Here is a 16,580-nt window from a genome sequence, read left to right as displayed (position 1 = left end):
GACTAGCCGCTTTCTGTGAACTGCTCATCAGGAAGAAGACTTCAATTGTACTACTTTTTAATTGTTATTATTTTCTTTCTTTCTTTTGCAAACCTTTATTTTATTTAGATTTTATTTATTCACTTTTCTCTTTGTCAAAGGGAAACCTAGGCCGGAAACTTTCCCTTCTGTCCCCCAAAACTTGACGCTTTCTCCCTCCCTATCCCCCGTTCTCCCTCCCCGACACTCCCACCACCCCCCCTCAGGCACCGCAGCTCTTCGAGATGCTGCAGAAGCGCTGAGCCCTTGTGGATCTAATGCGCAAAGGCGTTTGGCCCAGGGCTCCCCAGCTCCCCCAAGGCTGAACTCGGTCCAAGGTGCCCGCCAGCTCCCTGCCCGCCTGCCCCATGCCAGCCCTCAGCTAGGGGCAGGGGCGGTGGCTGCTGGGGTTGGTGGGTGGGTGGGGAGGTTCTGGGGAGGAAAGGAAGCGGCTTGGCTATGGAAGGCTCCAATGGATTTGGGATAGACTCCATCCTCTCGCACAGAGCAGGCAGCCCCGCCCTTCCCAAGGGGGACCCCCTGATCGGGGACTGCCGCTCACCCCTGGAGCTGAGCCCCCGATCGGAAGGCAGCAGCGGATGCTCATCTCCTGCTTCGCCAAGAAGGGACTGTCTGGAGACAGGAGCACCACGACCGGGCGGAGGGTCTGGCCAGGGTTTAGATTCCCACCTGCAGCCCGGGCAGCTGTCAGCTCCGTCCCAATCCCGCTCGGTGACCTCCTCCTTCCTGATCAGGGACATACTTGCCGACTGCAAACCGTTGGCAGCCTGCGCACCCTACTCCAGCAACGGGCAGCCCGCAGCCCAGGAGCCGGGGGGGCGCCTCTCGGCCAAGCCTGGAGAGGAGTTTAGAGACAAACTGGACAAAGGCGGCAGCAACTCTTCTTCTGATTCAGAGTATAAAGGTAAGAAGTCTGGAGGTGAGGAGGTTAAGATACAGGGGAGAAGGGAACTGGAGCCACAAAGTCTTGTAAACAACCATTCTCAAGCTGGGCACCCTCTCCAATCTCCCTAAAAAAGGAGCTTGGACACCTGATCATATGGGTGGTATCTTTCTGGAGCCGTTTGCCTGTCCCATGGAGGCAATCTTAACGAGGGCAAATAGGGAGTAGGGAGCGAATCAGATCAAGCTCTTAACGGGGCAGGAAGCAAACTTATGAAACAGTCAGGAGTACTCCTCCCGAGACATTTGACCCACTGAGATAGATTTTTGGTCCCTTCCCAGAACAAAAACAAAAAACAAAAACAAAACAAACAAATGAACGAACAACAACAACAACAAAAAAAAAACCGAACAAAAAAACCCGTCCTCCATGCGACAGTTCCAGGACCTACAGGTTTAATTTAAATGCCCGCATTTGAAGCTAGAAACGAATTTCTGTAGGCTGTGCCCGCACCAGAATTTCCACTGAGGCCATGTAAGGCCAGGGCTTCTACGCCTTTAGTCTTTGATTTCCATCAAAGAATAGGCATTAAGTTTCTCTTCTTGCCAGGTCTCTGCCTATTAGGGGACAGAGGGAGTCAAGCAGAAATACTAAGTTCAGAGAAATGAGCCAGCAAAAGGGTGGGGTTTTTAGGGGGAGCCTTGATACTGAGGTAGGAGCCAGAGGGCCCGGAAGACAGGGAAATCCTAAGAGTACACGCTAGCTTTTTTTTTTTTTTTTTTGCTGAATTTAATTGTAAATGGACCTGAACATTGAATTCAGGGACCTTGGAGAGACAGGTGGTCCTTCGGTTCTTGTCTAACTACCTCACCTTCCTTGCTCCCTCCTGAGTCAGTCTCCTAACTTCCGTTCTTGTCTTGGTTAATTTATTCCTCCTTTTCACCTCACGGAGAGCTGAGTGGGAAGGAAAGGTAGGTTAAGGGCAGCGAGAAAGAAAGAAGGGAAAGTTATGACCCGCTTCTCCTCTTCACCCTGATTACGGTTCAACTACTTGGACTCCAGCAAGAGGCACTAATTTCTTTCTCCGAGACCCTGGAAAATGGCAAGAAGAGCCTCAGGAGTCTACTGTGGAGAAGGACCTGTGTTCACTTCCCGCTGGCTATCTGTGCTGAAAGTATGGGCAGCCAGGAGCTCCCATTTCACTTCAGAAATAATTTCAGTATCCCTTTCTTCAGGATGGAATTTCCTTATGAAGTTCCCTTTATTTTCTCTGGAGTCCACATATCTGTTCTCCTATCCTAAATCTCTACAAGAGGCTTGCTTTGGGAGCAGGGCTTTGGGAGAGGAGAAATCGTTTGTTTTTTAAGGAATCAGGCTATCCGGTCCAGAACCCTGTATCGAGATAAACTCCTCAACCGACACTATCCCCAAATCCTTTCCCAAAGAAGAGCCACCAGGAAGTTCCTCCAGGGCTGGGATGTGCAGGGTTTTGGAGGAGCAAAGAAAGTGAATTGGGCAAGAGCTACGTAAGGCAGGGAATCTCAAGGAATGTGAGAGACAAGCGGGAAAAGCTTCCGTATTTGTCCTCTGCCCAGCTCTGGTCTTGTCAAAGAACTGTTTTCAGAGCGAGTTACACTAGCTTTAGAGAAAGGGGCTGGCCTGATGTAGATGGTTATATCCAACTCCAGACTTTAGGAGGAGGACAAAACTCCCCGTCCTCTATGTGTGTGAGTGTGTGCGGGGAGACTTAAAATACGAAGCATTATGTCATCCTGTTCCTTTCTTTAGCATCCTTGCCGAATTTAGATGAGAATTAATTCTGAAAATTATAAAAGCCATGTCATCATCACTCTCTTTAATAAGGGTAATGAAGCTGTGCTTATACCAAGTATAAAATGTATAATAGATATATGCACACCCTATTCTAAAAATTTATGGAGTACCTGGACGTCAATCCCAGAAGGTAAGTGAAGGTCCATATGGAGAATACTGGGGACTGGAACACCAAAGGAACAGGGAACAAACGGTGACCCCAACTCGGCTGCAAGTGTTTCTATCTAGTGAAGGGAATTTCTGATTTTGGAGACAGACGAAGGGCAGACTGACAGAAACACAAATTATAAAATGTATACCCCAGCCTGTGAAGTGGACAACACTCGTTTACGCTGTCAAGAGAGATTTCCTCTGTAGGGTAGCCGGCAGCGGGGAAAAAAAATCACGAGGTTCCCGAGGTTTCCCTTATGGGTCCCCCTTGTTGTGTAACTAAGGACAATTTTAAAGAAGAGGAAATAGATCTCGAGGGTATGGATATTTGTGTGAAGCAGCCGGGAAATTCTACCGGATCACGTTGTAGAGACAAGTACCGAGCCTCTAATCTGGGGCGTCCTCTGCTCGCGGTCTCGGAACAATAGGCCGTCTCCAAGTCGGGTTAGGCTACTGCGCTTTGGTACGAATTACTTGAAAATGACTTGGGAAAGGGAAGGCGACTAATATGACAATATTTCCGTCAGTTTGAGTTACTTTTCTCAGCCAACTCCCCTGCTTCCCAAGTCTCCAGACAAGCCAGAAGATTTGTGAAATGCCACCTTAAACTTCAGTCGATTTTTCCTCCTAACACTACACACATACTCTCCTAACCGCTGATTGAGGACCGCACAGGAGAACTGAAGCAGCCAGCCGTATGATTCGACAGCCAATCTGGATCGAGTGGGAACCACCCGCTTCCTCCGGAATACTAAGTTTGGGTCTGAAAGTATTCGGAAAATTGCTTCAGCTCTCCATTTCCCTTCTTTCAAGTAGACGTAGCTTAAGTACTTGCCCTCGTTCTTTCTGGTTTCTCTCCCCAGCTCCCAGCCTCTCATACTCAGGAACTCAGCTAGCGTTCCCCAGCGTTCTCTTTCCTCAGTTCCGCGCTGAGTCCCGGTCCTCTCCCGGGCTGAAAGCCACTGCCTTTCCAGTTGAGGAGTTTTGTTCCCTAGCGGCTCAATTAACCGGATTATTGTTCCCTACAGAGAGAAATCAACTCGTATTCCACTCAAGACCTGTCACCACTAAAGCAGTTCACAATGAAATTCACCGTAAAGGACTGAACACAGGGATGTTGTTCCTCTACCTTCCCCGCCTATTTATGGAAAGGGACCGTTTTGGTTACTTAATCGCTTTAGGCGAGGAGAGAGGGAATAAGAGACAAAGGGAGAGAGAGAAACAGAGAGAGAGAGAGAGAGAGAGAGAGAGAGAGAGAGAGAGAGAGAGAATTCAGTTTCAGGATGTAGAACATCCTTGTAAAGCAATGAAATGTCTGATAGCCAGCACACTTGGGTTAGAGAGGAAAGAGACAGGTGTTTGTGGGGCATTGTAAAATAGGTACCCGTAAACCACATTTTTACGTTAATATACTTACTAATGCTATAAATATCACTCATTGTTTCTGGTATATTATATATACATACATAATACACATGTTATATGCTTCTATACAATATATTTTATTGTATATAACATTTAAATATACACACATTTATACATATGTGTATATATATATATATAACATGAATGCCTATTTGTAGCCAAAGTATTTCTATACATATATTTAAATCATACAAATAATTACTTATCCATGTCGGACCTCATCTGTAGAATGAGGGGGTTAGACTAGATGGTCTCCAAGGTCCTTTTCAGCTCTGATATATTGCTCTATATACACATTCTTAAAATGTGCATTTGTATGCACCAAACAAAAAATATATTGTAGATGATCATCAATTTACACTTTAATATGATAGGTGTTTATTTTTCTTACCTCAAACCTTAGAGTACATTCTATTTTTAATGCATATTTTTTGCATGTGGTGTAATATGTGATTGCCAAACACAGAGACCTCTGCGTTTGTTGCTGTAGGGTACAGAATTCTGAGCAGGATGTGGTCTTACATAGAATTAAGATAAGAAATTCGTCCTTAAAGTTTTGGTCCTGTTTTCCGATTCATTCTTTAATTCGGCATCACACAGCCCTTTATGCACATGATCCTATGATCTTATGATCCTTTTCCCCTTGAGGGGTGGGGTGGGAAGGAGGGAGAATGTTGCGCTTCCCTGACCCTCTGAGGCACAGCCGATCCTGCGGGTACAGAGGCTTGGGTGGAAAGAGAACACTCGAGCTGTGAGTTCACATGCACATCTGTTTTATCTCAGACTTTTCCCCCCTCACTCTTCTCTTTTGCTTAATTTACTTCCCACCCCCAATCCAGAGCTAGAGGAACAGAACCATGCTCTGGAGTGACATGGGTAGACCATGCTCTGGAGAAACGCCCCCCCACCCCTTCCACTCATACACACACTCCCTAGGTCAATAGAAAGACAAGACAGACGTAGAGGTCTTTGAAAGCAGAAAGTTATAAAGAACTTTTCCCAAGGTTTCGTTGTCTTTTCTTTCCTAAAGCTTCAACCTTGTCTTTTTCTATCTTTGTTGTGGAAATCCTAACTCAGATAAGCCTAGCTAGAAAAGTAAGGGGCCAACCCAGACTGGGTGCGGATTTCTTACAGGCAGGGGGAAAAATAAGCATTTGACGTAACATTTGCAAACAAATCAACTTGTGAAATTAGCCTAGGAAGCACAAAGGCAGCTATACGGGGAAGTTTGGACTACTTATCCTGGACTAGTTTTTCATTCAAGCAGAGTGAAACTGGGTTTCCAGGAAAGGGGCGGGAGCTGAGTAACTAGTTGTCATATCTGGTAGAGTTGTCTTGACCCCCTTGATTGTCTTCCCCAGTGAAAGAAGAAGGCGACCGAGAAATCTCCAGCTCCCGGGACAGTCCCCCTGTGCGCCTGAAGAAGCCTCGTAAAGCTCGCACTGCCTTTACGGACCATCAGTTGGCGCAGCTGGAACGCAGCTTCGAGCGGCAGAAATACTTGAGCGTGCAGGATCGTATGGAGCTGGCCGCCTCGCTCAACCTCACTGACACGCAGGTCAAGACCTGGTACCAGAATCGCAGGTGAGGCGCCTGGGAGGCCCCCAAAAGGGCGTTGGATGGAAGACCTCCGGGGTCTGGGATTGGGGAGAGTGCTCTGAAAGCCAACAGTTGCTTGTAATCCACCCCTCATTAATCCACTCTTCATCCCAGAGGCAAAATTTACACAACACAGGCTCGATACCCTCACACTACATACAGACAAAGCCCACAATACACAACTTTCGTCTTAAATCTATGATTCTACGACTATTATCTCAAAAAACTAGGACGTGAATGAGAGCATTGAGATATTACAGACTAGATGCACACATTGCATAAACTCTGATACAACACAGTTGCAGAGTTGCATGGATATCACAAAGAGAGATAAAACACACACACACACACACAAAGTACAAAGTAGTCGACTAGACCTACCCGTGTGCTCTTCTGCCAGCCCCATCCCCTACTCTCCCTACTCTTCTCCTTCCCCTCAATCTGGTCCCCAGGCTCTTTAGAAGGCCTTGCGCTCAGCAGCCAGCTCTGCCTGTGACAAGGCACCTGCACCTCTCCCTACGTCACTGGGGAATTGGAATTTGCCAGTGTTGAGAGGGTCTGTAGGTTGACCTCTGTGACCCTTGCTCTCCATCCTGGAGTGAAAATTAGCGAGCTGCCCATCCTGCTTCGTGTACTCGGGACACAGAGCAGGACTGAAGTAAACCCGGATTAGAGAGGAGAGAAAAGCAGAGGTCAGAGCAGTAATCAAGACTAAGTGCAGCACAGAGAGTAAAAGTAAAGGCGTGTCTGTTCGAAATCCACCTTCTACAAGGAAGAGAAGGAGCTAAAACTCCGGCTTGATTCCTAAGACCTGGGCTCGAATCCTAGCTTTCCGCTGTGCAGTGGAGGACGACATATCACCGGCCTAGGTCTGTTTCCCTAGACAGGAGAATTCAGCACTATCCTTAGGCACCTACCAACCACACTGTGAGGGTTAATTAGCAAAGAAACACTTTGAACTCCTGTGGAAAAGGTGCAAAAAAAAAAATCGGTACTTTCTTTGGAGGGTGTTACAGATGACCTAAGAGTCGACGATGTTCCCAGTGTCACCCTTAGTCTCAGCCGAAAAGCGCTTTCCCTAAACAAGACGAATAACACATAGAGCTATTAATAATAAATACCGATTACTGCTCTGGGCATCAATAATTAAGGGCGGTTACAGTAATTACACAATTATGATGATGATGAATAATTCAGGGAAGGAAATTGGGTTGGTGCTCCTTGAGCCCCAGACCACAGAGGGCCCAAGAAGAGATCTCGGGATGATGCAGTCGCTCCGTCTGAGTATCCCAGGGTTCAACGCTGTGTCACAGAGGGCACCCCCAGCTCACGGCCTCCGAACTCCCATTAGTTGCCTGACCAGAAACTCAGGGCTCAAGAAATCCCTGACCTTGTTAGGAGCCTTGGAGCTAGCAGATTTCTGTCCCTCACCTCCTTCTATTTCCGATTACCCAAGGGGCAGAAGTACAAGCAGTCATTGACTGAGTTCCTCTGGTCAACAGAGCCTCTAACTCTTTGGCTAGTGAGGTATTACCCAATTTTGCAAGCCCCCAAATCTGCCCCAAACCTCGTTCATACTCCCCTGGATTGTTGGTCCTGTTTGAAGGTGAAGATACTGGGCCCCCGGCTCCCGTCCCATTTTCCCAGCTTGCCTCACCCTGGTCACAGGGGAGGCAGGCCAGGATCCGGTCTCCAAAACCCTGGTTTGGGGAGGCTTGGAAATCGGGCAATCGAGCCTCCGCGTCTCTCATCCTTCATGGCCCCTCCCTCCAAAGTAATCGTGGGACTCGGATGGAATTTCGCTGGAGTAGGAGGCTCCTGGGAGTTAGTTTTGCTTTTCTGTTCATGTGGGTTCTCTATGATTATTCGCATCATCACCATTGCCATCATCATTACCATCATTCTTGTAAATATGCCTGCTCTGCTGTTTGGGAGCAAGTCCATCAGATCAAGAGGGTACAACAATCGTATTATTTTCTGCTTGACGCCCCCCCCCCTTCCTGTTCTCCCTCGGTCTCTCCGTTCAGGCAACTGAGACTGGGGTATTCCATTACCAGCCTCAGAATTCCCCTTCCTTTCTTGACCTTTCCTGTCCTCTGTTCTCTCAGCTCCTCTCTCACTTCCCTTTTCGTTGTTTCTTTCCCCGTTTTTTTTTTTGTGTGTGTCCTTGCTCAACTCCTTCTCTGCTTCCCCAGACTAGCTCCTCTCCCAATGAGAAGTCAATTGAGCTCATTGGGCCTATATCCCGATCCATCTCCATTGCCAGTTCCGAATTTGGACGGGGATGGCTGGGGCTGATTGAGCCGGATCCAGGATTTGGCGTCTAGGCGCCCACTTCCCTTATCCGACGCTGTATCTGTTTCCATCCTCAGAACCAAATGGAAGCGTCAGACCGCTGTGGGTTTGGAGCTGCTGGCAGAGGCAGGCAATTACTCAGCGCTGCAACGGATGTTCCCGTCGCCTTATTTCTACCCGCAGAGCCTGGTTTCCAATCTGGACCCTGGCGCAGCCCTCTACTTGTACCGGGGCCCCAGCGCTCCTCCGCCCGCACTTCAGAGACCTCTGGTGCCCCGCATCCTTATCCACGGACTCCAGGGAGCCAGCGAGCCACCCCCTCCCCTGCCCCCACTCGCGGGCGTTCTCCCGCGAGCCGCACAGCCCCGGTGAGCCTCAGTCCCCAGCTTTAGCCACCCCGGGCGCTAGTTCTCCCTCTCCGCGCGGGCCGCGCAGCCCCCACCTCACCCCAGTTCATTGATACGGAGAGTGAGGAGGCAAGGGAGAGCAGAATCCGCTGCGCGCCCAGAGGGGAGACGTCCTTTACCTAAACAGAGCCCTCTTTTGGAAGAGTGGGTGTTGAAAATCCTCCCGGCCAAGAGCATAAACTCTCCCAATCCCCTCATCGCTCCAGAACAGCTCCCCACAAAGGGCCAAAGGTCAATACTCCAAGAGATGGCCAGTGGCTGATTCCCACTTCGTCCCCAACTCTATCAGCCGCCCTGCTTCACTTCACTCAAACCAGCCGAGGATGGGGTCAGTTTGCCCTAGCCGGGTTGTATCTGGCTCTGTGCATACGTTTTCTCCTACCGCTCTCCATCCTGCCCCCGCTCAACTTGCTCCTTCATATCCGGGGAATTTGACCCGTAAGGCGCCTCCTCTCCCTGACTTTCCCCCAGACTGGGTGGGTGGGTGGGTGGATGAAGGAACCACGAGCTGCTCGCTCTGTCCTATCCCCTTGGCTCCTGGCCTCCTGCTGTATATTTGCCCCTTCCTCTCCGAACCCTGCAGAATGGGGAGGGCAGGGAGGAAAACGCGGACTGCTGCTTGTTCAGTGACGCCCCCTCCCCTCCCCTCTCTGTCTGCCCCAGCGGGAGCACCGGCTGGGCCCAGAGGAGAGGCTGACCGGGTCGGGCCGAGCTGTACATACCGCGTGTAAAGTGTATATGAAGTTATTTATTCGTGACCCATGAGCCCGTGACCGTGTCCGTGAATTTGTGAGTCTGTAGCCTGCGCCCTCCCCGCTCCCGGGCGTGTCAGGAAGGGGCCAAGGAGACTTGCTTATGCAGCCCCCAACCTCCAGCCTGGGCCCCTGGGCCAGCCAGGTCCCTTGGGCTCGCGCTCTCTCTTTTTTAAATGTCGAAATAAACTTCTTACAAATTCACAAGCCTGCTCATGTGCACGCTGCTTCTTTGCCTAGCACTCTGCCCCTCCAGCCCTTCGCTTTCATGCTCTTTACATTTTGGCCTCTCCCTTCAACCAGCCGAAAACTGATGTCATTTTACTTTCACCTTTTCCCCTCTCAATCTTCTATTCCCCCACCCCATCAACAAAGTATTTCCTCTCTTTCCCTTCATTCGATTCCCATTTCTCTATTTTTTTTTGCCTTTCCCTTCTGTTTCTCTTCCATTTCCAGCCCCCTTTCTCTCTTTCCCCTTTATTCCCCTTCGATCCATTCATCTGGTTCCTTCCCCTTACAACCCTTCCCTCGCCAATCCAAGACTGTTTTCCTTTCCTACATCACTTGGGTACTTGAGGCGTTAGTTCCAAGAAGGTAGAATTCTAGGGGGCCGTGGCTGGGAGGGGAGGTAAAAAAGGAGGAGGCGTGGGGGAGGGAGGGACGGGTAGGGAAGGGGGTCACTGTCCGGGCGCTCGCTTTGCAGCGGGTTGGGCTGTTATTCGCCCTCCCCAAGTGAGCTCATCTGTCCGGGACCATGCACCGGCAGCTGGTGACCGGGACCCGACGGGCGAGGTGAACGACAGATGGGCGCCGAGGCAGAGCCCACTCTCCCCCCACGTGGCACCCGTTGCCCACTATCAATCCCTCCCCGCCCGGGTCACTCTCTTCCTGGTCCTGGACTGTCAGCCCCCGGGTGAGGCCGCGCCCTGGCTGGGGACGCACGACGATGAACTCTTCTAGCCCCGGCACAGTTTTGCACCTTCCAGATGCCCCGGGGAATACAGAGACAAATTTCCAACTCCGTTCCCCTAAACCTGAGGCACCTTAGTAATGCTTCACCGACCTGGTTCCCTTCACACTTCCCATTTACCCTTGGAGTCAGGTTTGGGATAAGAGGGAGGGGTGGCAATTCTCCCTTCCCCACTAGCTTCTGCCTCACCTCAACGCCAGGATCCCAAGGGGGCTGGATTTAAACCCTGAGCCAGACTCCAGGCTGTGCCCACATTCAGGGGGAAATCATTCCAATCTCAGGGGAGGTAGCAGGTGCTCTTAGTGGACCAACCCCCCCCCCCATCCACTGTCCAGCATTCAACCTGCAACCGCCTGACCCTCAAAATGCTAAGGGTGGGGGATGCACCAGGCTCTGAGAAAGGAGAAACATTCAGGGCTGGGAATCGCCTTTCAGTGGAACAATAACCAGAGACCTTTCCAGTTTTGTTGACAGGAAAGATCTGGGAGATGAAAAACTGCTTTGGAGGGGAGTGAGGGGTGGGGGGGAAACTGTAGTATACAGACCCTCATTAAAACCAGAGCCAGTTCCTGGTCTGCAACTGTTTCCTACCCCCACTCTATCCAACACACACACACACACACACACACACACACACACCTCTTTCTTCCCTGGGATGGTAAGGGTATTATTATAATTTTGCAAAATGCACAGCAGCTAATTAAGTCAAGACAGCCCCTTTGCATTCCGCTTCTTTTGCATGTGAATGGGGGTTGGTAAATCCCCGGCTCTGGATGTGGTGGGGGTGATGGGGGGATTGTCCCCAACTCAGGGTTAATGAAGTGGGAAAGGAGTCTCTCATAGCCTCCTGCAAACAAAACCCCCCCATGCAACAAACCCTGTCCAAATCCTACATGGATTGACTTAAACCCAGGGGATAAGTGCTTTAAATTAATCTCATTGAATAAGAATGAGACCAAACAAAACTCTTTAAAATCATATTAAAAATCTATCAAAGGACAACTTGCACTGGTGTGCTTTTCATTTTGTGAAAGTGAAGGAGATAGAATAGAGCAACCATCTTTACATTTACACAGCAGCAGTGTAAATCACAGACATATTCTCAACTATTTAATTGTCCTTGTACCTTAGAGGTGATTTCATATCTTACATTAATGAAGAACAAGGCTTCCCGACAAGTTTATAATTACAATATTTAAAATTGTCCTGCCAGTTCCCACCTGCAATAACTTTACAACCTTTATGGTAAAGCAGGTTTTTTTTTTTTAACTTTCATCTATTTAAAAGGTTCACTTTGGTTTCTATATTCTGGACCCTGGTGCTGGGTGATTTCAGACAGAGAGGAGGAGGCTGAGGGAGCCTCTGGAGGAGGTCCTGAAAAAGGTAGCTCCTGAAAAGGCCCACCTTTTTCTCCAGTCCTCTCCTTACAACATACAGACACCTCCAGAGAGACATGCGCCTTGTGGTCCCTTACACAGGAAGATGTGTAATCTAAAGTAATTTTGAATCCTCTGCTAGAAACAGTCTATGATAGAAAAGCTCTTGTGGACATTTTGGGAAAAGTCCAATGGACTTTAAAGTTTCTCCAAACTGTCACCAGTCAAGCTAACTTTAAATGGCCTGGCCCTAAATCTTCCCCCACATCCCAACAGCAATAGCAGAAAAGGTGTAAGGATCTTAAAGGAACTTTTGCTAGAGGGAGTAAAGCTGTCTCCCAAGAAAGAATATGATGTAATATCTCCAAAACAATAGGAAACCAAATAATATTTTTGGAGGGGGGAGGGGAAGAGTCCCATTTTTCTATCTTTGAGAAATAAACATTGGGACCTTAGTGATTTTCATTGACTACATGTAAAGGAACTAAAATCCAGAAATCTAGGAAATTAGCCATTTTCCAATCATTTAACTAAATGGCTCTCCTTCACCCTTCTACCAGCTCCCTAAAAAAATTCAAAGGAACCCACTGGGCTTTGTAGAAATTTCTTTTGCTGAGGTTTAGTCTGAACTTGGTTCTATAGGAATGGAAGTCACTGTTTGCATTACATCAGCCCTGACTTAATTAGATCACACACAGGCACCTATTTTGCCAAAGGTTCTTTGCCCTTCATTGCATGAGAAATGAGGGTCCCTTCTGAAGATTTGCAACCATTAGGGGTTGCAAATACGAAGATGTTTGGGAACCAGGAAAGGAATTCTATACAATACACTAGGGAAAAGAACTGTGGGTTGTAACAGTTCCTTAAATGCCCAACTTCTGTGAGTCTTTAAATATGAGAAACAGGAGCACAGCAGAGAATGAGAGAGACAAGTTTGAGAAATGAGAAAATAGATGATTAAAAATGAACACAAAATTAGAATATGTACAGTGGAATTAGGCAAAGGCTTTGCCTAATTGATGCCTGAAATGTATAATCTTTCATGAGCTATAATAAGAGAAAGATTTATTTTTAAGGTTATTCCAACTCAGATAATATTAACCTTAAATCTGCTAAATCCTTGTTTCTTTATTAACTGGGGGGCGGGATATTGATTCTGCTCAGAAATATACCCAGGCATCATCTTAATGTGAGATGAAACATTTAGGCTATTATCAGCAAAGTAAGTTGGGGTTTGTAGTTTGAATATATATATATATGTACACCCACACCCACACACACATATATATACACATACACACACACACACACACCTAATGATATACACATATACCCTTTGCATAGTTACAGCATTTTTTTACTCCAGGAATGTGGAATATCCTTATGATTATTACTTTAATAGAATGAATACTTGAAAAAATATGTAGGTTTTTGCCTTTGATCACCCCCAATTGCTGGCATTAATCCTATTTTCCACACAGTTGGGTTTTGTCTATAAAAAGTTTGATCTCTTCTTTTCTCATCCAAATCATTTGAACCATTATGCATCAAAATAAAAGAGAGGGTGGCAGATTTGCCCAAAGTCATTTTTGACATTGCTGCAGGGTTTTTATTATTATTATTATTGTTATAAATTTCACCAACATTCCCTATTAATTCATTTGTGACAGCTGACTCTGAGAAGGTCATATTTTTCCTCATGCAGAAGATCAATTTTTACTAGGCTCACACTCTACCTCACATACTCTGAGTCATTTCTGTTGCAGTGTTCTAGATGATATTTGCCTTGAATCTGATTGCCCACTATCAGAAAGGGAAGACTTGACACCTTCCCTCTTTATCACTTTGTAAATATGAATCTTCTCAAAGCTTGCATTACCCTACTGGTCAGTCAGCTAATTCAAAGCTGGCATTTCCTTTGGAATATCTCAGAACTTTATCACAGAAAACCTAGACATGGTCATTTAGTAATCACAGAGGAGGATGACCAGGAAATGCCCAAGTCAAGCTGCTGCACAGGCTCTTCAACATGAAGGAAACTGCCGAAATTTTTAGCCTTTTCTCTTGTGGCCTTCTCTAGCACTTCCTGTATGTAAATATTACATTTATTGGGAAATCAATATTTCTCAAGGAGGGAAAGGGGCTCTCACCAGCCTGGCAGCCAGACCCAATGGGGAAGCTGCGCCCCAGGTCACAAGACAAAGAAGCCTAGGCCTCTTGTGGAGCTCTGCTGGGTTTCACCGGGAAGAAAAACACAGGGGCACTAGTGCCTTTTGACTTCAAAGGCAAATAATAAAAAGACAACAGTAAATCAATTAGCCTTGAAAGAATACCTTTTCTGAGGAACACTGAAGAGGGAATAATGCAAGGAATAATAGAAAAGTGACATTGTATTTACAGCAACATAGAGAAAATAAGGAGGCTCAGTGTATACCACAACACTGTGGTATTTCTGATTATTTTTACAAAACAATTCTTGGTCCTTCTTACAGACCACTTCATGTATGCATTGGGAAAGAAAATTTTAAGAAATAAAATTTCTCTCTTATACACACCCATTTCACAAAATCATACCTTGAGAGTTGGAAGAGACCTTAGAAATTAATAAATCTTGCCCCCTTACTTTATGGCTGGGGAAACTCTGGCCCAGAGAAGGGATATGACTTGTTCAAAGTCACATAACTACTCTTCATGTCACAAATTGTGCTTTACAAATAAGACCAAAGGTACCAAACAGTATAAAAATAAAACACAGTGGACCTTTGCTAAAACACTGGTATGTAACAGCAGGGTTAATACATTTTATAGGCTAGCCTGTGTCATAGTAGGCTTTTGTTGTATGGCACATCCAAATATGTTCAGTGACTTAGGATGGAGTTCTTTTGTCTTTCATTTTTACTAGTGCTCACTTAAAGGACTGATCAGCTTCCAGGGTCAAAGGAAAGAATAGAGATATCAAGTAATTAGCTAATTGTTGCGGTGATGTTACCCTCCTTGGTTTCCATTTTTACTCCACTTACAGAAGATAATGGCTGTGAGTTCAATTATAATGTTTTGAAATTTGGTATGCAGGAAAAGAGAAATATGCTTATTTTTAATAAGGTTCCTCTGATAAAAATAGGACATTTACCAATTCAGAACTTCCAGGATCCATCTTGAGGCTCAGTGCTACGTACAGAGGCAGTTTTTGAGAAGTCTTAGCTAAGTCTCACTGGCCCACAGAACATCTTTGTGGGCTTTTCCAGTGTTTCACAGAGACAGATTTTCTCTTCCTTGCCCCCACAGCAAAGGTTGAGAGATTCAACTCAGCTCTGCAGTGTGTGGTTGCTGGGTTTTCCATGTTTGTTTTGCTTTTTGACCTTGGCGTCACCAGTTTCCATCCCACTTGAGTATTCTGAACGCAAGATTTCAGCAAGACGGTGTTTACTCTGGGTCTTCTTATGAAGGTCAAGCCTAGGGAAGAGTAAAAGCGGGGAGGGGGAGGGGGAGAAAAGAAACTTTATATATTTTTTTCATTCCAAGATAGGCTGATGGCGGCTGGTTCTGAGGCTGTGAAACTGACATTTTTGTATTAACAGAAGTACAATCCTTTCAATTGTGCTTGTTTTGATATTCTCTGTACCAGAAGATTAGATAAGGTGCTGACAGATTTTCATAACGGTGGCAAAATATCATGGCATTTTTAAAAGTAAGGCTTTGTTCTGTACTGTTGTTTTCATGGAAAAAAAGGAACACAGGCTGATGGCAAATGAGGTGTATGATACAGCAGTTTGCCAAAGGAAAAAAAAAAGCCCACCTTAAAACTCAACAACATTCAGTAATAAAAACACTTTAATAGCAACCACAGTAACCCCAACTCGGTTAAAAAATAATCGTCTCTCACTGATAGCAATCCACAGATAGTAAGAGGGAGGACTCTAGCTCTCCCGAGACAGTGAAGACGGCTGACTGGTATTTCAAACAGACCTTTCTGTGGTCTAGATGGCTGAATAGATTAGTTATAGGCATTTCTTCATTGGATGGGGAGGGCTTTTTAATCTTTTGGTCCCTTCAAAATCAAGTGCCAGGGTACATTTGGGAAGCTTGGTTTATGTCTCAAATATTGGCCACAACTGCAGCCCTCCCAACACTGCACACACAAGCCTTAGGTAATGGAGGGAGGTCTCTCTACTGCAGTAATCCACACTGAAAAATGCCAAAGGTTTAAAATCAATTTCAGCTGTTGAACTGCAGTAACTGTTTTCAAAAGACGGTAGCCTTGCCATTTGATCAGAAGATCAGAGAGGGAAATTTGTAGAAGTTCAATCAAACATAGGGAAAATGATTACATAAACTGCAGAGTGAAATATTTAATGTTTCTTAAGACACACGGATGGGTTTCAAATTTGTTTTCAAAAGCAGTGGTGACCACTAAAAACACACAACACATGGTGGAAATGCTATCATTGGCATCTAGTTAGTGCCCACTGGTTTTGTAATAATTCCCTAGGCATTAAATATATGGTATTTTTTTAGGAAGATAGATTATGCCCTTATCCCTGCTCTTGCTTTTTTCTTTTTCAATCTAGGATGAAGACAATAGTGGATAAATGCTTGAACTTATAGTCTTAGTAAGTGGAAACCCTTTGTAAAATAGGGATCGGAAGAGACAGTTAAGAACTGTTTTTCAATATAAGTTGTAAAAGGTTATAAGTCCAGGTTATATCAGACTATTACTTTATGCAGTTATGTTCCAGAGGACTCAACTCAAAATTACAGTATATTGAAATTTATATGATATAGATCTATGTTCCAATGGAATTCTTTTTTGTATAGAAGTGCAAATTAGGTAGTATGAGAAGCCATGTCTTT

At 46.1% G+C, this 16,580-nt stretch overlaps 2 protein-coding genes across 2 annotated transcripts in view; one reads left to right on the top strand and one right to left on the bottom strand.

The window, feature by feature from the left end:
• Positions 1-477: 477 nt before the first annotated feature.
• On the top strand, positions 478-8,596 carry BARHL1 (BarH like homeobox 1). The gene is made up of 3 exons (XM_027869310.1): positions 478-943; positions 5,692-5,914; positions 8,302-8,596. Exons 1-3 carry the CDS (start codon positions 478-480, stop codon positions 8,594-8,596), a joined length of 984 nt encoding a protein of 327 aa, XP_027725111.1.
• A 4,248-nt stretch (positions 8,597-12,844) lies between these two features.
• Positions 12,845-16,580, bottom strand: part of DDX31 (DEAD-box helicase 31) — an 87,403-nt gene continuing 83,667 nt past the window's right edge. Inside the window, exon 21 of the mRNA XM_027869740.1 lies at positions 12,845-15,182. Within this exon, the coding sequence (XP_027725541.1) occupies positions 15,035-15,182 (148 nt within the window). The 3' untranslated portion in view covers positions 12,845-15,034. The remainder of the gene's footprint in view (positions 15,183-16,580) is intronic.

Source organism: Vombatus ursinus, unplaced genomic scaffold (genome assembly GCF_900497805.2).
Source record: "Vombatus ursinus unplaced genomic scaffold, bare-nosed wombat genome assembly UNPS02014793.1, whole genome shotgun sequence".
Taxonomy (NCBI): Eukaryota; Metazoa; Chordata; class Mammalia; order Diprotodontia; family Vombatidae; genus Vombatus; species Vombatus ursinus.
Note: the sequence above shows the minus strand (reverse complement) of the source record. Positions and strands in the feature narration are given on the sequence as shown.

Excerpts from the sequence above, each read along its gene's own strand:
- BARHL1 (XM_027869310.1), top strand. The coding sequence starts at position 478 with ATGGAAGGCTCCAATGGATTTGGGATAGACTCCATCCTCTCGCACAGA. Across the intron at positions 944-5,691 it reads TTCTGATTCAGAGTATAAAG|TGAAAGAAGAAGGCGACCGA; the intron begins GTAAGAAGTCTG and ends TGTCTTCCCCAG. Across the intron at positions 5,915-8,301 it reads ACCTGGTACCAGAATCGCAG|AACCAAATGGAAGCGTCAGA; the intron begins GTGAGGCGCCTG and ends TTCCATCCTCAG.